At 40.8% G+C, this 20,398-nt stretch overlaps 1 protein-coding gene across 1 annotated transcript in view; it reads right to left on the reverse strand.

Annotated features, from left to right (window-relative positions):
- The window catches only part of LOC122549513 (serine/threonine-protein kinase DCLK3), a 37,867-nt gene extending 17,695 nt beyond the window's left edge, over window positions 1-20,172 (reverse strand). The window contains exon 1 of the mRNA XM_087986135.1: window positions 18,976-20,172. Within this exon, the coding sequence (XP_087842261.1) occupies window positions 18,976-19,312 (337 nt within the window). The 5' untranslated portion in view covers window positions 19,313-20,172. The remainder of the gene's footprint in view (window positions 1-18,975) is intronic.
- Window positions 20,173-20,398: the final 226 nt, after the last annotated feature.

Consider the following 20,398-nt stretch of genomic DNA (forward strand, 5'->3'; position numbering starts at 1 on the left):
TGTCTTCTTAATCATCTTGGCCACCTGTGTTACCATTTTTATAGGGAACTGTGGACCTGCATGCCCAGATCCCTCTATATATCAATGTTCCTAAGGCATCTACTAGTTACAGTATAATTCACACTAAATTTGATCTTTTAAAATGCATCTCCTCACATTTGTCTGGAATAAACTCCACCTGCCATACCTTTGCCCAAATCACCAATCCGTCTATATCCTGTTGTATCCTTTCTCAATCGTCTGCCCTATCAGGAACTCCACAATCTTGATGTAGTCTGCAAACTTACTAATCAGACCAACCACATTTTCCTCCAGATCATTTATATTAACTACAAACAACAGAGGACCTAAGACTGATCCCTGTGGAACACCACTAGTTACAGCTCTCCATCTCTATCTTCTATGACCAAGCCAGTTTGAATCCAACTAATCAGCCCACCCAGAATCCCAAGCTGCCATTTTGGACTTCATCAAATGTCTTAATAAAGTCCATACAAACTACATCCACAGACCTTCTCTCATGCATTATCTTTGTCAGCTCTTCAAAAAATTGGTTGGTGAGACATGACCTTCCCTGTAGAAAACCATGCTGCCTGTGACTAACTAGTTCATTTTCTTCCAAATGTGTATATATCTTGTCCCTTAGTACCTTCTCCAAGAACTTCCCCACTACAGACCTGGAGAAAATATGGATGGTCAGGTGAATATATAACTGACATCGTGATCCCTTGCAATACTTATGTATAAATTAGTATGCACACAATTATGTTTAACGGTACAAAATGTAAGCTTCAGACCTCTGCATGCCTGTCAAATATAAAAAAGGGAGAATAACTAAGGATCAGTGATGTCCAAGGAAGATCAATCAGCTCGACCAAAAGGATTGGAAATTTGATGGATCAAATTTCCTTTGTGTTCACAGTATATTTGAATTTCAATTCTTCTTATATTTGATTGAAGACTCACAAGAGATCATTATCTCACATACTCCTATTTTGTGGTTGTAATTTTGTGGATAGATCATGTTTGTCAGCACTTTGCAATACTTCTGTTGCTCTTTATTACATGCTGCTGCTTTTAGCTAAAGATACTACACAATGGGGGGTAAGGTGACAGAAGTGGGGCAGGAGGGATGCAGTTTTTTTCCTGTGATTGTTTGGAGATCCAGATTGCAGCCAAACCAAAGAATAAAGGCTATGGACTTCTGGAGGAACATAAACTGTAAGTTAATGTGGAGATTATTTGAGCATGTGTCACTGTTTGCACTATTTAACTTACTTAAACAATGATTAGACAAAGATTAATTCAGCAATATTTCCATTGGGAGAATTGGAAAATCTGTTTCTTCAAGTTTCCAAACCCCCTGCCAGTTTTGTAATTATTTCCTGCTAAATTGTGCACTACAAATAAATAAAAAGTATCAACTTATATCTGGTAGCAAGGACCTATCTTTGGGCAAAGCAATGATGGAATGGAACCATTTCAACTAATTGTTAATTTGTTCCACCTTCACAATTTCGATGATGGTGCGAACATTCTCCTACGACTATGTGCAAGGCTGTAGATGTAAGTTCTGATTGTATAGTCACAGGAACTGTTTACAACAGAGATCAGGTAGGAGCCTGGGAGAACACAGCAAGGCAGGTAGCATCAGGAGGTGCAGAAGTCGCATTTCAGTTCTTCAGTACTGGTCGACGTTTCAGATGTAACCCCAGCAGACATCAGTCATGTGAAACCTGAAAGAATATCTATTGCTGACCTGAAATCTGCAATCAGCAGGTTAACTTAAGTGTTACTGAAAAGTATTCAATCTTATTTGATTATGTAAAGGGAATCCCAAGACATGAAAATTTTATCCAGGTCATGTTGAATTAATCTCCAATGGATATCCAACGATAGCAGAATTTGTAAGACATGCGTTCTTCCAAATTTATGTTGTGCAGAAAGTGCACCAAGTGATACATTTTCATTTCATAAGGATTACTTTGATGCTCTTAATCTCATTGCTAGATGGGGAGAGAGAGGATTTGCTGGAGTATAGGAGCAAGGACAGATGCACATGTCAACTTCAAGAATATTCAAAGGCTGTGGAATAAATGTTTTGATGAGTTACTGGAAAATAAAAAACTACAGTGGCTGCCCTAGCCACTAAATGTGCATAAAAATAAATATGCTTTCTCATAGTCAACTTCTGTAAATCATAGAAACACATAAATTTGGAGGAGTTGGCCATTCAGCGCTTCAAGCCTGCTCCATCATTCAATATGATCATGACTGATCAACCAACTCAGTACCCTCTTCCTGCTTTCTCCCCATAACCTTTGAACCCTTAAGCCTACATATTTCTATAGCTAATTCCTTCTAGAAAACAAACAAATCAATCTACATGCATTAAAACAAATGAATTGAATAGTATCAGAAGAATTCCAATGAATCATATCAGACATTACAACTGGGACATTACATATCAGTTGCAAGAAATATACTGTCCATTATCAGCCACAAAAAAAAAGGTGAGGGATAAAGGGCATTACTTTTGCTAAGCCTGGTACAGAAGTCCTATCAATCTAATTAAATAGCACATTGTTTCACACAGGCAGCATGGTGGCTCAGTGATTCGCACTGTTCCCTCACAGCGCCAGGGACCTGGGTTTGATTCCAACCTCGGGCGAATGTCTGTGTGAAGCTACACATTCTCCCCGTTGGAAATGGTGCTCTGGTTTCCTCCCACATTCAAAGACCTGCAGGTTCGGTGAATTGGCTGTGCTAAATTGCCCATAGTGTGCAGGGATGTGTAGGCTAGATGCATTAGTCAGGTGTTAAAATGTAGGATAGGGGAATGGGTCTGGGTGGGTTACTCTTCGAGGGGTCGGTGTGGACTTGTTGGGCCAAAGCACCTGTTTCCACACTGTAGCGATTCTATGAAAACAGAATTCTGCCTTCAAACAACAGTGTGCTTAATAAAATATCTACAATTTAATGTGATTATATGGTCAGATAGCACTTGCTGAATAATCCCAAGTATGCTAAAAATTACACTATCAATTTAAGATTTTCAGTCAGGCTCAGAAGCTACACATATTCAAACACAGGATAAAGCAACATGTCTGGGTACTTTTTTGAATTAAACAGCAGCAGAATGGCATGTCTGTCTTACTGTAAAACATTGAAGTTGGGAACTGAACAATCTGTTATTTTTCAAATATTACACAGTGAACAATAGTTTAACATGTTCCACAAGGCTTAACCCAGACCAGAATTGATTTGCAGTATAATTTGTTGTTCTGTTTGAAATTTGGCATTCTTGCACCTGTCTCGATCAGTGCAGGTCAAGCAATACTGAAATAAATGATCTTTGAACTGACAATTGAGTTGCAATTAGTGGTTTATTTTTAATCCTCCATTGGTTAAAAACTGCATAATGCTATTTTTTTTAAAATAATAAGAGTTAGAGTTATGGTAAACCATTGTAAGTCCCAGAAATTATAATGCATGAATTTTTTAAAATCTTGGCAGTTGTCAACCAAATTTGTCTGTCTCCTAAATTCAGGAAATTTCAGAAAAGTTGTTTTTTTAATGATGCAATCCTAGGATTCAATGGGCATAATGGAAATGAAGGCAGCACAGTGGCTCAGCAGTTAGCACTGCTACCTCCCAGTTCAATTCCAGCCTCGGGCGACTATCTGTGTGGAGTCTGCACATTCTCCCCGTGTCTGCGTGGATTTCCTACGGGTGTTCCGGTTTCCTCCCACAGCCCAAAGATGTGCAGGTTAGCTAAACTGTGTCTTGGGATGTGTACATCAGATACATTAGTCAGGGGAACTGTAGGGTTCTGTGTGGGAGACTCTGAGGACCAAAGGACCTGTTTCCACATTGTAGAAATTCTAACTCTAAGAATTCTAACTTCATGAGAGGGCCTGTCCACACTACACAAGTAATAGTAGAGGTGGAGATAAAATTAAATCACATTAAATCGTAATTTGCAACAATCATTCTGAAAGCACTAACTATCTAAAGGCTCGTTTTACCAGCTCCCTATAACACTCGCTTCCTTCTTCCAAACCTGCTGCATAATCCTTTCTGCCCAGCTGGTCTTATCCAAATCTGGCTCAAATTACAGCCACTGCTTAACAGTATACTGGCAAACTGCAATTTTCAAAAGAATACGGTGAGATCTATTCAATGCATAAGGTCTCAACACAATTTATTTACAGTTCAGACTATTTTTATTACAGAAAAGATATTTACAGAAAAGATTATTGGTAAAAAGCCAATTAGACAACAAAGAGAGCAGAAACAATTAAAATCTTCTACTGGAAGACATCCAAACAATGAAAGATAAGCGTTCAGAAAGAAAAGTAGCTACAGTGTCCAAGATAGTGGCCACACTGCTGTGGGCAGGAGTAGACTCTGTGGTAGATACAACAATGGAGTTGAAGCTCTAGTTTGACTGTCCTCATTGCTCAAAGACAACAAGGAACCAAAGTAACGTCTGTAGGAAATAAGAGAAGAAAGTCATGCAACAATGGTTGCAAACACGAGTATAAGGCTAACACAAACCCCACATTATAGACGATTTGACAAATACAGAAACAAAGGATTGGAAACATATCCAGGTTCTAAAACTACCTACATTGATTATAAAGTTACTGGCTAGAAATTTTACAGAGATTTCATTTAACTGGAATGAAATCAGGTTAATTGTTCAATCAGAGCAGGAGACAGGCTCTTGAAACTCAAGTGTCAATCCAGCTTCAGAAGTGTAATAGGCTCAATTATAGTGCAGATAAACAAAGGGGTGCTTCTATATGAAGATGTGTACACAGCAACTTTTCTAAAAATGCAATTAGGAATGAGAAATAAAAGCATCGTCCAACATGTGGAGCAGGGAGTTGGCTGTGCCCTTCCTTACTTTGTACACCTCCTTCAGATCCCTTTAGTCTTAGTTGCTTAAAAATCTCCAGCCCATAGAGTCTTTATCATTGATTCACTCAAGCCTAGGCAACATTCTAATGGATCTCCGCTGTATCCATCTTGACTACAATCACAGCCTTCCAATCATGTGACAACCAGAACAGCACACATTACTCCTGCTGTGGCCCAACCAATGTTCTATATAGTTCCATCATAACCTTCCTATTCTTGTATACATTGCCTTGATTAATAAAAGGCATGTATCCCATATGATTTCTTAACCACCTTGTTAACTGTCCTGCTGCCTTCGAAGATCAATGGACAAGCATACCAAGGTCTCTCTGATCCTCTGTATTTCCTAGAGTGCTACAGTTCAACATGTAATCTGTTGATTTGTTAGTCCTCCCAAAATGCATCACTTCACATGTTTCAGAATTAAATTCCATTTGCCATTGTTCGGTCCATCAGACTAGCCAGTATTGTTCTGAGGCTTTCCTCCGTGTTATCACGTCATCTGCAGTCTTACTGGTCATATCTTCTATATTTTCATGTCATCTGCAGTCTTACTGGTCATATCTTCTATATTCATGTCTAGATTATTAGTGCACACAAGTTGCACAACGCTCACCTACACATCTAGTCACCTCCTTGTAAAATTCAAACAATTCGTTAAAAATTGCCGCCCTGGACAAAGTCACCCTGACTGTTCCTGAAACGTGTGACTTGGAAAGGAACTTGGGGATACAATATTCCTTTTGTTTATCCTTACACATGATAGAGATAATTTTGGTTTGTAAGTCGTTGTTGAGGAAGCTTTAATGTTGCAGCATATTCCATACATAGTAAGAAGATTGCAGCCACGTACTCTTGTTAAAGATGCTGCAGCAGACGTTTTCTCTGATTACGATTATCGGTCAGTCGAGAAAACCAAAAAACTCTGTTCTACATACATTTTTTTTCCATTATGTGACGAGAGAGGTGGTATGAAAAATAAAGGGTGATCTGGAAACTATGACTATTCTATCACAAAAGAACAAGGAATACAGAAGCAATGGTGACCACTTGTCTTTCATAATGTCTCAAGCAGTTCTGCACAGAGCTTGTACTCCTTAGTATTTCTCAAACACTTCATTGACAGTTTTGGCACTTTGCACTCCAGTTAAGTCTTTGCCAACTGCTGGTATTCAATTTGAATTTCCCTGGAACTCGTAAAAACATACTTTATCTACTCACCAAAACCAAGGTGCTGATCTTGCAAATTTATCAGTCACATAATATTTTACCTATCTGTATAAAAATGGGACCAAAGATAGGTAGGGGTGTTGTTCCAGATCTTGATCTGCCTGGGCTTGGAATGCACTTCCAAGTTTCCTCACTGTATCTGAAATCTGGGAGCTCTTCCCTCATTCCTATTGCTATGGTGACAACAAATCAACTGTTTCACAAGGCAGAGACATTTCTAAAGACTAAAATAAAATGTGAGGGACAAGGAATTTTGCTTGTGAGAAAACAGTGAGAGTTGAAACAAGCAATCACATTAGGAATAATGAGAAAACTGAAGAGCATGTATAAGGGCTGTTAATCTCATATAGAGAACAAAAAGCACAAGGACAGCTTTGAGAGGCAAAGTATTACACAGTGTAAAGCAACAGAAAGAGAGGACTGCAGATGCTGAAGAAGTCAGAGTTGAAAGCACAGCAGGTCAGGCAGCATCCGAGGAGCAGGAGAGTCGATGTTTCGGGCATAAGCCCTTCATCAGGAATGTGGAAGCGACATGGGCTGAGCGATAAATAGGAGGAGACCACATCGAGAGCAGCGGACACAGTAGATGAGGTGCGTGGAAGTGGAGGAAAATCTCTGCTGGATGTGAAAAGATCTATGTGAGTTGAATGGCATGTCTGTTAAAAATAAACAGATATTACATGTAAATCAGCATTTACTTGTGATCAAGAAATCTTAACAAAATAATCTATATAAAGCTTGCAATAGTTGCAAATGGAGTTTGGTGCAAATGGCTATTGAATAATTTAATTGATTCACTGGTGATGCATGTCACACAATTCTCATGCTTTTTAATGAACTGTGGTTACTTTGTGGGTGTTTTACAATTTACATTGTCTTTTTTGTTTCTCTTTCTCTCTTCCTGCTGTGTCTCTGCCTGTCCAAGAATGAACTGTTTGTAAATTGTGTCGAGATTAGAGTGGTGCTAGAAAAGCACAGTGGATCAGGCAGCATCCGAGGAGCAACAAAATCGGTGTTTCGGGCAGGAGCTCCTCATTCCTGATGAAGGGCTCCTACCCGAAACATCGACTTGCCTGCTGTTCGGATGCTGCCTGATCTGCTGTGCTTTTCCAGCACCACTATAATTTTGACTCTGATCTCCAGCGTCTACAGTCATCACTTTCACCTGTTTGTAAACTGTTCCGTAACATTATCAAACCACACAACCAAACAAGGCAGCAAAGGCACTGAAGCAGATTTCCAATCTGCGTTCCTGCCTGACACGTCGCATTTCAAAAGCATACATTCAGAAAAGTACTGAACCAACTTACTATCAAAAGCATCAACTGGAATATAATCTTCCCTCTCCAGACAAGTTGCCAGGTCTGTGTTTGTTTCCAGTATTTTCTGGCTTTATTCCAGATTTCCAGCACTTGCAGTATTTTCCCAACACTTGCCATATTTGCCCTTTTATTCTACAAAAGGACTTGGGTGAGCTATGCAACCTATGTCTAGTCTTGCTTCAAAAAATGCATTGGGTTGCAAGTAAAATCACTCCCGAACTGTTTAAGCTAAATATCATGGCTCTGCATACAGAAGATTGAGCCCTTTCTGAAGGCAACAAAGGTACATGAATGAGGACGTCCACCACTGACATCTCTGGAGGAAATACCTGGATTGAGACAGGAATGGTTTAACAGAAATCTGATACAGGAATCTTTCTCTACAGTCTTATTTGATAATGCCATGGAACAATTTGCAAACAGCTCATTCTTGGACGGACAGAGACACAAAACGAAGTGAGAGAGAGAAACAAAAAAGGACAATGTGAGTTGTAATACACCCACAAAATAACCACTGATCATTCAATAAAAAGCATGAGAATTGTGTGATGTGCGCCACCAGTAAATCAATTAAGTTATTCAATAGCCATTTGCAGCAAACTCCATTTGCAACAATTAAGCTTCATATAGATTATTTTGTAAAGGTTTCTCAATCACGAGTAAATGCTGAATTACGTGTGATTTCTATTCATGTTTAGCAGACATGTGCCAATCAAAACAGAGAGGATAAAAACTATCTCAGACTATGAATAGTAATTCTTAACCCTGTTGTCATGCTGATCTCAAATCCTTTTACTCACTTTCTCTCAAATATCTATTTAATCACGAAAGTCCTCAACAAACATTGCCTCAATTATTTGATGCGGGAGTTCTAAACTTAACATTGCTTTTTTAGTTCCAAACTCTACAATCATTGGAAACATCTAGTCTGTCTTAGTCCTGCATAATTTAAACAACTCCATTCAAACCACTTTATAAAACTCATCTGAGAACCTAGCTGTCTGCAAGTATCCTATACTGTCCCTTGGAATTATTTTGAAGTAGCATTGTGTGGTACAATGTTCTTGGGAATTGATGCTTTTTAGTTGCTATGGTTGTACTTTCCAGACTGGTTTGTCCAAAGTTTAAAATAAAAATCAGAATTAATGGGAAGAATAAATGCTCCAATTGAGTATTGCTCCAAAATGGATCACCAGTTTACAAAATCTGGAAAGGCGTCCTGCAGAGAGATGAAAAACGACATTTGAAAAAAAATGACTCTCCATAGTGCCTCTAAGAATTATAATTGCCGAATGGACTTTCTGCTCCTGGGCAGAGCATGGAGATTTTTCCAGATGAAGTAACCATCTGGTCTAGTCAATGAATCGTCCTGAATTAATATTTATCTTACAAACTGTTGCTTAGAAACTGGACATTTTCTTAGCATTTTTTCTCCAGTGCAGTGATCACTTGACTGTATTTTTATTCTCTCCAAGTATCTCTCTCAGGCAACATTATTAGAAAATAGAACTTAGGGTGGCCGTTTCCTGCTGCTACTTCCCCTAAGTAATTGCCCACAGCCATCCCATTATAAAGCACATCATAGCCGCTCTTGGCTTGGCTCTCATTTTACACATAACTTTCGAGTAGATTACTGGCACTGGCAGGAACAGCACTCTACTCTTTTCGAATTGAGTTCAAAAGTCCTGACTCTAGGGTTAACTCTAGGACTTTTCTTCTGAAAAAGAAAGTGACACTTTGGACTCAAAACATTAACTGTGTTTCTCTTTGCATAGATGCAACCAGACTTGCTGAGTTTCTCTCGCATTTTGTTTTTATCTCAGATCTCTGACATGCATAGAAATTTGAAAGGGTGATGTAAACAGGTTTAATATTGACTTTTCAGAAGAAACGTCTTGCACACTTCAAAGGGAATGATTTTTAGGGGTATTTTGAAAAATCAGGGGAATGGGACTAGTTGGATAGCCCTTGCAGAGCCAGCACCAGTATAAGACACCACTTGTCTCCATTTGTGCTCAGTTCCAGGCCATCATTGCAGGGGTTCCTCCGGAAAGTACATTAAGCTCAAATACCATCGTATATTTCATTAATAACTTCCACGCCATCATAAGGTCAGATGTGGAGACGTTCAATGATGATTGTATGATGTTCAGTAACATTCACGACACCTCAGACTCTGAAACAGTTCATGTCCAAATGTAGCAAAACTTGAACAACATACAGCATTGAGCTGATAAAGGCAAGAAACATTTACTCCACAGAACTGTCAAGCAATGACAACAGAGAATGTAAGTATTGTCCCTTGACATCTAGCAATATTATCACTGCTGAAACACTTTTTAATCAATAACCTGGAGAACTACCATTGACCAGGAACTAAACTGGACTAACCATATAAATACTGAGGTTGTGATAGCCGGCCAGAGGCTGGAAATTCTGCATGTTTAGCTTACCTCACCTCCAAAGCCAGTCCAGGTCAGAAAGGAGATGCAGGACTATCTTGCAGGAAGAGGTGCAGCTCCAAAAACTCTCAGAGGTCTGTCAGCATCCAGGAAAAATCAGTTTGCTGGATCCACCAAACTGAATATTCAGTCACTGAACAGTGAGCACAATGACAACAGTGTTTACCATTTACAAGATGTCCTGCAGCAACTCACAAAGGCACCTTTGACAACACCCTGCATGCCTGCAACTTTCACTATCTAGAAGGACAAGAACTTCAGATGCATGGAAACAACACTACCTGCAAATTCCCCTGTAAACTGAACATGTTCTGACTTTAATCCAGACTGTCCTTTCTTCAGTGTTGCTGGATCAAATTCCCAGCACTCTGTGGATGTACCTGCACCACATGGGCTACAACTGTTCAAATGACAGTACACCATTAACTTCTCAAGGCAATTAGAGAAGGGTAACAAAGGCTGACCCAGCCAGTGATACCCAGATTCCATAAAAGAATGAAAATAACATGATTCTATGTTGGTTGCTTATAGAGTGGTACAGCACTGAAACAGACCCTTGGGTCCAACTTGACCAGATATCCTAAATAAATCAAAAAACCAAAAGCACTGTAAATGAAAAACAAGAACAGAAATTGTTGGAAGAACTCAGCATGTCTGGCAGCATCTGTGAAGAGAAATCAGAGTTAACGTTTCAGGTCCGGTGACCCTTTCTCTGAAGGATCTGATTTCTCTGCACAGATGCTGCCAGACCTGCTGACCTTTTCCAACAACTTCTGTTTTCATTTCTAAATTAAGCAAGTCCATTTTGCCAGCATTTGATCCATATCCCTCGAAACCCTTTTTATTTGTGTACCCATCCAGTTGCCTTTTAAATGTTTTAATTGTACCAGCCTCTACCACTTCTTCTGGCAGCTCATTCCATAAATGCACCACCCTCTGCAAGAAAATGTTGCCCCTCAGGTCCCTTTTAAATCATCCTCTATCTTCTTAAACCTACACCCCCTAGTTTTGGACTCCCACACCCTGGGAAAAATACCTTGGGTATTCACCCTATCTTTGCCCCTCATGATTTTATAAACCTCTGTAAGACACTCCATGCAAAATAGCCCCAACCTATTCAGCTTCTCCCTGTAACTCACACCCTCCAACCCCAGCAACATCCTCCCACATATTTTCTGAATCCTTTCAAGTTTAACAAATCGTTCCTGGGGGATGTAAGATGGCGGTGATCTGAGAGGATCACACTGCAGAGCTTCACATCGCAGCAGGAGCAGGACGGTCCTTTAACCCACCCAACCCAGGTCATCAGGATTTCTTGGGACATTAGAAAGATTGTGGAGCCCCAAGAAACATTTAAAAATCGACTTACCTGTATTTTCAGCTGTCCAGAAATGCCTAAAAAGGGAGGAGGAGCATCTGGGGCCGGGCCTGCAGCTCAGCTTGCAGCAGCCTCGGAGCCAGTACTCTCCAGGTGAACCAGCTCTCGAAATCTCACGCGATGTTGGGGAAACAGGTTGAAGAGAAGCTGGCTCCAGTCTCTCTCATGCTGCAAAAGCATGAGCAGCAACTGGGAGACCTGGAGAAGAGGACGGATGAGGTGGAGCACAGCGTCACAGTGGTGGAAGCTGATGCCAGTTCATTCAAGGAAGAGATCCAAGCCCTGAAGATGCAAGTTCGTAATTTGCGTGACCAAGTGGATGATCTTGAAAACAGGGCAGGAGAAAAAACATTCGGATCATCGGTCTGCCCGAGGGTAAGGAAGGTGAGTAGCTTTCTGAATTTGTTGAAGATTGGCTTCCGAAATTTCTTGACTTGGAGACTGGCATGAGAGGATTGAAGATAGAGAGGGCTCACCGGATCCCAGCACGGAGGTCGGGTCTGGGTCAACGCCCTCGTCCTTTCCTGGTGTGGTTCCATCATTACCGGGATAAGGAGAGTGTCATGGAGGCTTCCAGACTCCAGAGGAAGGATCCAAAGGCTCTAATTTACGAGGGGAGTAAGATCATGTTTTTTCAGGTTTTTTCAGCGGCGGTGATCCAGAAACGAAAATCGTATGATGGTGTCAAGAGAAGGCTGAAGGACCTTGGAATTCAGTACTCAGAGATATCCGGCAGTGCTTTGGATCACCTTAGATGGATCCATGCATCTCTTTGACACATCGGAGAAGGCAAGAGACTTTGTGGACAAACTAACCTAATTTAAACAATTGTAGTATGTACAAATATTGTTGCTTGGGTATGCGTTTATCATTCTGTAAAAGAAATGGAGGAAATCCGGTTGGAGCATGTTTTTCCCCTTTTTTTTCCTCTATTGACAATAATTTGGTTCAAACTATGTCTGGCTGTGGTTAAGATGTACATTTTAAATTTCTAAATTAGGACATACCAAAGGATGGGTGGGGTATTTATTCCCCTTTTTTTTTATAAAAGAATTTTTTTTTATTCATATTGATATTCTATGGGGTGTTTATTCTTTTTAGCTTGTGCTTGTGATGTGGCTCTAGCTGGGAGAAGTGAAGGTGGTTGAGATGGTTAGATGCCTATTTATGGGCAGTTCAGGATGGGTAGTTGCCCCCTCTGGGCAGGGGATGAGTTCCCCTACTCAGCGCTATTGGCGCTTTATATGTTGGTTTGTTTTCTGCTTTTTGCTGTTTTTTATTTTTAATAATTTTGTATGTTTGTTAAATGTAGTGGTTTTAGTTTATGTGGTTTTTACATTTGGTAGATCATGCGACACTAAGGCTAGCAATTTGTGGTTCGGGTTCCTCCTCTCTGGAATTTATATGTAATTGCAAAAGATTATGGCTAATGATTTGATTAAATGGTGTACCTGGAATATCAAGGGAAGTCACTCACCAATTAAGAGGAAGAAGGTACTCTTGAGTCTTAGAAAGGAGAAGGTGGATATTGCTTTGTTACAGGAGACACATTTGGATGACAAGGAGCATCTGAAATTACAGCAGAATGGTTTTGACCGAGTTTATTTTTCATCACTTAATACCAGAAGTAGGGTTGTGGCTATATTGGTAGGGAAAAATCTCTAATTGTTGGAATGTGTTAAAGACACAAAAAGAAGGTTTGTAATTCTTAAAGCCTTGATAAATGGGGAAGAATATGGCATTTTAAATGTTTATTGTCCCCCAGCTCATCCTCTTAAATTCTTGGTAGATGCTTTTTCTAAATTGATAAGTCTCAAGTCTCGGCACACCATTATAGGGGGAGATTTTAACTGCCTCATGGACCACATAGTTGAAGGTTGCCTAAAGGTCCCTCGATACTTTCTGCACAAATTAAACAGTTATTGGGTTTGTGTGGGAAATTAGGGTTGGTGGACATCTGGAGGTGTCTCCACCTACAGGTAGGGATTTCACGTTTTTCCCAATCCGCATAGATGTCACACAAGGATTGATTTTTTTTCTGACGCCTGCGGTAACCCTGGATCTGGTGGCATCCTGTATGATTGGTAATATTGCCATCTCTGATCATGCTCCAGTGTACCTCATGGTTAAAATTAAGGATGTTACAGTGGATTCAAGGTACTGGCGAATGGACCCCTTTATTCTCGTGGACAGCAAGTTTGTGGGGTATTTCTCTAGGGAATTTCGGGCATTCCTAGACATCAACATAGGTTCAGTTGATAGCTCATCTGTTCTCTGGGAAACTGCCAAAGCTTATGCCAGAGGGTTAGCTATTTCATATTCCACAAGTAGGAAGCGGCAGAAGGATGAGCAGCAACGTCTCCTTGAAACACGGTTGAAGGCAGCCGAGAAGGCCTATTTTGACAGACCCTCGTTGGTCAAACTACAGAGGATTACGGCACTGCGCTCTACACTAAATTCCATGCTCACGCAGACGGCAAAGAAGGAGATGGCTTTTGCAAAGCAAAGGTTATACAAGCATGGTGACAAGTCAGGCAAATACTTAGCATACCTTGCCAGAAAAAGAAGTGCTCCACAAACCATTACAGCGATTAGGGAAGGGTCTGGGAACCTAACATGTGATTCTAAAAAGATTAATGTGGCGTTCCAATGATTCTACTCTAAGCTATATCAGTCTGAGAATTGTGAGGAGGGGTAGGCCAAAATGGAATCCTTTTTTAGAGATCTGAAGCTCCCGGGTGTGACTCCCAAACAACAGTCCTTTCTCAATGCTCCATTATCAGAGCAAGAGGTGCAGGAAGTTGTGAGGCAGCTTCAGAGTGGAAAGGAGCCCGGTCCTGATGGACTCCCCAGTGAATTCTATAAGGAATTTATAAGTATACTGTCAGGCCCGATGCTGAATATGTTTAATGATTCATACAGTCATGTCTGGCTCCCACCATCTCTGAGCGAGGCCAATATTTCACTTATCCTTAAAAAAGGGAAGGATCCGGAAGACTGTGCTTCATACAGGCCCATCCCGCTCTTAAATGTGGACTTTAAGATCCTCTCTAAGGCTCTTGCGTTAAGGCTGGAGACTGTGTTACCTTCTATTATTAAAAAGGATCAGACGAGCTTCATAAAGGGTTGCAGCTTCTCCAATAACGTTAGGAGGCTGCTTAATGTAATTCAAGCATGCCAACAGCAGTCAATAGAGGGATTGGTGATTTCTTTAGATGCAGAGAAGGCATTTGACCGAGTTGAGTGGCCATACCTTTTCTATACTCTAGACCGATTTGGTCTGGGCGAAGTTTTCATAAGATGGGTAAAGGTTCTCTACAGTGTACCTCTCGCTGTGGTTATTACCAACGGGGTACGATCAAGCAATTTTAATATTTCTAGAGGCAGCCCGCAGGGCTGTCCCCTTTCACCATTACTTTTTACGTTGGTGATCGAACCGTTGGCAGAGGCCATTCGTGGCGATCTCAATATATCAGCTCCAGAAGTGGGGTCAAAATTACATAAGATCTCACTGTATGCAGATGATGTTCTAATTTTCTTGACAATTCCAGCAGTTTCAGTGCCTTGCCTGATACAATGCATTCATGCGTTTGGTGCTTTTTCAGGGTATAAGATTAATTTTGCTAAATCAGAGGCTATGCCTATGGGTGGTCTTACGAAAGAGTTGGCCCTTGAGAGTGACTATAGATTCCCATTTAGGTGGTCACAGGGGGGTTGTGTGTATTTGGGCATATTCATTACTTCAGTTCTGGATTGGCTGTTCAAAGCCAATTTTACTCAATTATTTGAAAAAATTAAACAAGATCTCCAAAGTTGGGAGGCACTTCCAATCTCATAGTTGGGACAGATAGCGCTTATTAAGATGAATATTCTCCCTCGTTTGCTATACCCTATATGGATGCTCCCCCTGATTTTCAATAAACAAACACTCAGGAGACTGAACAGTTAGTTCAGCTCCTTTATCTGGTACCATAAACAGCCCCTCATTAAATTAGCCAAACTGCCTCACAGATTGGGGGAGTAGACCTTCCGGACATTAAAAATTACCAATTAAGCTCACTTTTGACCTACGTAAGTGATTGGGTTTGTGGGGACCCTCTTTCAATATGGCTAGATATCGAAGTCTCCCAGGCAAGGTGCCCCCTTACCAGTTTGCTGTCTTTGGACAAGGTGAGGACAGTTAGGGAATATTGCCATAACCCAATAGTCATCAATACTGTTAAAGCATGGAGGGCAATTCGGCAGAGTGAAGGTAATATTGGCAAAATGTCTTTGTTTACACCTTTAGTGGGTATGCCGAGTTTTCAACCAGGTATGATAGATTCAGGATTTAAACGTTGGGCAGCTAGGGGTATATCTTGCATGGGTGATTTATTTGAGGGAGATATAATGATGTCCTTCGATCAGTCAGTACTGAAGTACGAGTTACCTCTTTCGTTTTTTTCAAGTTAGGGATTTTATTCAAAAAAAGACCACACTTTTGACTGATCCCTACAAATCTGACATAGAAAGAGGGGTACTAAGGGCTAAGAGTGCACTCTCTGTCAGTACTCTATATCACCAATTGGGGGTTGCCACCTCAGATGCGTCTGATAGACTCTGCAAGATGTGGGAAAGGGAGCTGGGTGTTGAAGTTTCTTCAGAGGCATGGGAGGATATTTGGGAGAATGCAAGGAAGATATCAATTTGCAATAGGACCCATGCTTTACAGTTGAAGATTCTCCACAGGGTCCACTTAGCCCCAGACCATTCGTCAAAATTTAAACCAAGGGTATCTTCAGCATGTCCCAAGTGCAAGGTCTGTATGGGTACTCTTACCCATTGTCTTTGGTCTTCAAACATATTAGAATGCTGTGGTGGGTGCAATGGAGAGGATTTTAGGTGTAGGGGTAGAGAAGGACCCTATTTCACTCCTTTTGGGCCTACCCATTGCATTTCCTGCAGACTCGCATAAGAAAAAACTTTTCAATATTCTTACATTCTGTGCAAGGAAGAATATCTTGCTAGGTTGGATATCAGAAAACCCCCCAGGGCCTGTTGGGTTGGCGGAAGATTGTTATGGAGCATATTCCCCTGGATTTTCTCACAAACATGGTACACCACAAAACTGAGAATTTTTACAAGACATGGCAACCCTTTTTGAAATACCTGGACACAGATTTATCTGTCACACTAACAAGGGCTTTTATATAGCTGTAACGATTGTTCATGAGTCCAATATCCAGGGAGGAGGAACTGTGAATGTATGAGTGTTTTGTTTGGCTGGGCTGAGTTATTATTATTTATTTGTTTGTTGTTAGGTATTTATTTAGTTAGTTAAATAGCTAGTTTAGTTTTTTTTTTAAATTTTATACTTCTCTATATATGTTTATACATTTGTGTTGAAGGGTGGGCTGGGGAATTTTTTTTTATTATTTGGATTTAGTTTTGTATTATTTTTGTACTGTTTTGAATTGCATTGTTTTGTATTTATTGTAATATTTAAAAATCTATTTTTACTTAATAAAAATATATTATTAAAAAAAAACAAATCGTTCCTGTAGTGGGCAGACCGAAATTGAATACAATATTCCAAAAGTGGCATAACCAATGTCCTGTACAGCCACAAGATGACATACCAACTCCTACACAGTGCAAGGACCAATTAGGGCAAGCATACCAAACACCTTATATAAAAGCAAATTACTGCGGATGCTGAAATCTGAAACCAAAAGAGAAAATGCTGGAAAATCTCAGCAGGTCTGGCTTTGTCAAAGCTTTGACAAAGGGTCAGTTAGACTCAAAACGTCAGCTCTTTTCTCTCCTTACAGATGATGCCAGACCTGCTGAGATTTTCCAGCATTTTCTCTTTTGAATACCAAACACCTTCACTACCCTGTCTACCTTTGACTCCACTTTAAACTTCCCCAAAAAGGTTTTTGTTTAAACACTATTTGTTCATCATTTGAAAAGTTTCTCAGAACACAAGTGAGTTGCAGCTACAACTAAGAATATCAGGATGTTCATATTTCATGATTGATGAAAGAATATAGTAACGCACAAGCCAGTAGGATGCACCAACTTCAAATTCGAAGTGTGGAATGAAGGTTCTAAACATTAATTTTCAGACCTGGGAAATACAGGCCAATGACAGAGAAAAATGGCAGCATCACTTGTAGGTTAGCATATGTCACCATGATGATTGGGTGGTTACAGTGCCTCAGCAACAGAAACCAAAATTAACCCAGAACACCACTTCAAAGGCAGTACTTGTGAAGGAAACCGAGTTTCACAGATTTGTCCCTCAGCCCAGCAAAAGTGCATTAGATTAAGCTATCTTATACCCGACAAGATTTGATTTGCTGCATGTTTATCATCTTACACAAATACAGGGATGGCAATAAGTAAGGCAGCATATTCAGATCATTCTTGCTGCAACATCATTTAAATCCATAGTTTGTCAATTCCAGATCTCTTGGTAAAGTGTCACCTGGGATTTGTTAAATATGTAACCTTATTAATATTAAAACTAATGATGAGGAAGCCAAATCCACACAATGGTCACCTTAATCCTAAATGTTAAATGTTCTGTAACAAAAGTGCTTTAAAAGCAGGAATAACAAGGGCAGATTTTAAAATATTAGTTCTGAAACACAGAAGTAGGAGCAAACAAAGGTCTGGTTCTCAAGGATGGATCTGAAATTAAAGACTGCATACATGCTAAAAATAGATGCAATGACGATTGAAATTCCATATTTATATCCAGACATTAAAGTGAATCATGCTGCATTTCATGAATATTTACAATAGGTAATCAGAATCAAACTCAAAATGCTCATTGGCTTTTGATCTTTTGTCATCTTTGAATTGTGATTTTTTTTCTTCATGTGACACACAAGTTCAATCACAGAATTTTAACTCAATACAATCAGATTATGCTATCTCTTTTCAAACCACAGTACCCAACGTGAAAGAAACAAATGATGTAGATGGTAAGGGCCTTTAGAATTTTTTTCAGAGATATTAATAAATTCAACAAACGTGTTAAGTGAAGCAAATGTTCCCTTTTTATTTGAATTTCTCCTTTCTTACAAGGCCCAACTAATCCATATCACTTGTTGAGCTGAGTACTACTATTTGTATGTGATGCGGACAAGACCAAAGCACAAACACTCCTCAGCATAAATTACACTAAGAATCCAAAGTGGGGAAAGAGGCAGAGGAATTTAAAACATCTTTAAACACAGATAATGTTCCAGCTCCAGACAGTGAGAACTGGTTTCCCAGGGTTTTTAGTAAGTCAATTGTGAAGAATGTTCACTGAGTAGCTAAGACACATGAACCCTGACAGGGAGAGATATTGGAATTCAGTTCCCTTTCCATATCCTACCGATTCTCCACCTCAATACAAAAATACAAATGCAGCTTGCAAAAATCAGCTTTCATTTGTTCAAAGAGTATTCTTGAGAATAGTATAGTTACAGCATTAATCTCCACTTAAAATGAAGAAAGCTTCATAAGGTATGAAGCTTCCAAAATCAGTTCAGAAATGGGGTAGAACTTTTTTCATAACTTGTACAGTATATCGCACCTACTTCTAAATGCACAGGTGGAAATATGATACATACAGCCTTGCAGGGATGGGTAGAAGGGATTGAGCTCTCTCCCTCTCTCTCACCTGTCCCAGATGCGGCAGCTCCCGGTGCCTCCGGGCCGTACCAGCCGCCACGGAAGGGCTCGAAGGCGGCGCACACGTAGCCGTGTCCGTCCCTGAGCTCGGCCAGAGAGCGGACGGCGCGGCCGCCCCGGGGGCTGTACAGGCGCCTGACGCCGTTAGCCAGCGGGACCCAGCGGCTGAGCTCTACCAGGAGAGCTTCCAGCGAGAGGTAGCGGCGGGCGGGGATCCGCAGCGCCTTGCCTCGGAACGAGCGGTCTCCGTTCTTGTAGAAGGTGACAACGCGGGGCCGCTGCCAGGGTTCCTCCGGGGGGCACACATTCAGCCCCGGGCTGGACATTGTGCACTCTGCAACTCAGCCACGTCCTGAACTTGCTGCTGCTCTCTTCCGGCTTTCACATCAGCAATCCCCACAGCCTCCTGGCTACTCTCCCAAATCGGCAAATAACGCTCTCCAATCTTTGTAATTGACCTTTTTTCCTCGAAGAAAACACAATCTGGGGATGCACGAAATTACTTTCTTGTTTCTTTTTTTAAAAGCTTTTGTATCTGCACAACTTCTTTGCCACAAAAAGTTTCGCAATATTGCAGCAAGATTAATGAAGTAGGTGGGGGTACAGTCGCCTTATTCTGGTGATTCCTTTCGCTTCGTGGAAGTTGCCAGCTTTTGTTTTGCCCTGCAGCTCAGCAAAGCGCCAATCTCGAAATCTCAGTTCAACTCTCGTCTCCTGTTGCTTCAGAGAACTATTTAGACAGTAACCGGGCCCTCACAGGGCGGGGCGGTGTGTATCAACTGTCACCAACTTTCACGCTTTCACTCAGTGGTCCGCATGCTTGATTCAGGGCGAGAGCACTTGACTGGAAAACACTGACATGCAACTTGCAAATGTGAACTTTATTGAACAAGAGGCGGCAGCCCCCGCCACTGCTCTCTGATTCAGCCCCAGAGCACGATTTGGTGTGAATCGTGCAGGACTTCAGCTCTCTCTCCAGATTAGCATCGCCAGGCTGAGGAAATCATTTGTTTGCTTTTCCACCGTGGATGTTTGAAGGCTGTTGCCGGGGTAACGGCCCTTGGATAATAGGCTGAAAGAGAATATTTTAGGTTGATTTCGTTGGAGAGAACACACATTTCATTTTACTTGGGCCAACTCGTTTCAGATAACGTATCACCCGCACGAACTCACGTCGACAGCTGGAACTTTAATGACAAGTATTTCCGTTGCAGATCAGGTAACTCTCCACTGTGTCACATCGAGTGGCTTACTACAAACTAAAAACGACCAACCTACAGGGACCAGAACAAGGGGTCCGCACTTTGCTGGGCGTGTTTAAAATAAACAGAAATAGCAATTTGTCTGAAATATCGTGTTTGTTGAGAACCGCCACAATTTGTCCCCATCACACATGAACAGTTAAACACAAA

Source organism: Chiloscyllium plagiosum, unplaced genomic scaffold (assembly GCF_037043375.1).
Source record: "Chiloscyllium plagiosum isolate Xiang-an unplaced genomic scaffold, Cpla_swu_hap1 HiC_scaffold_4, whole genome shotgun sequence".
Taxonomy (NCBI): domain Eukaryota; kingdom Metazoa; phylum Chordata; class Chondrichthyes; order Orectolobiformes; family Hemiscylliidae; genus Chiloscyllium; species Chiloscyllium plagiosum.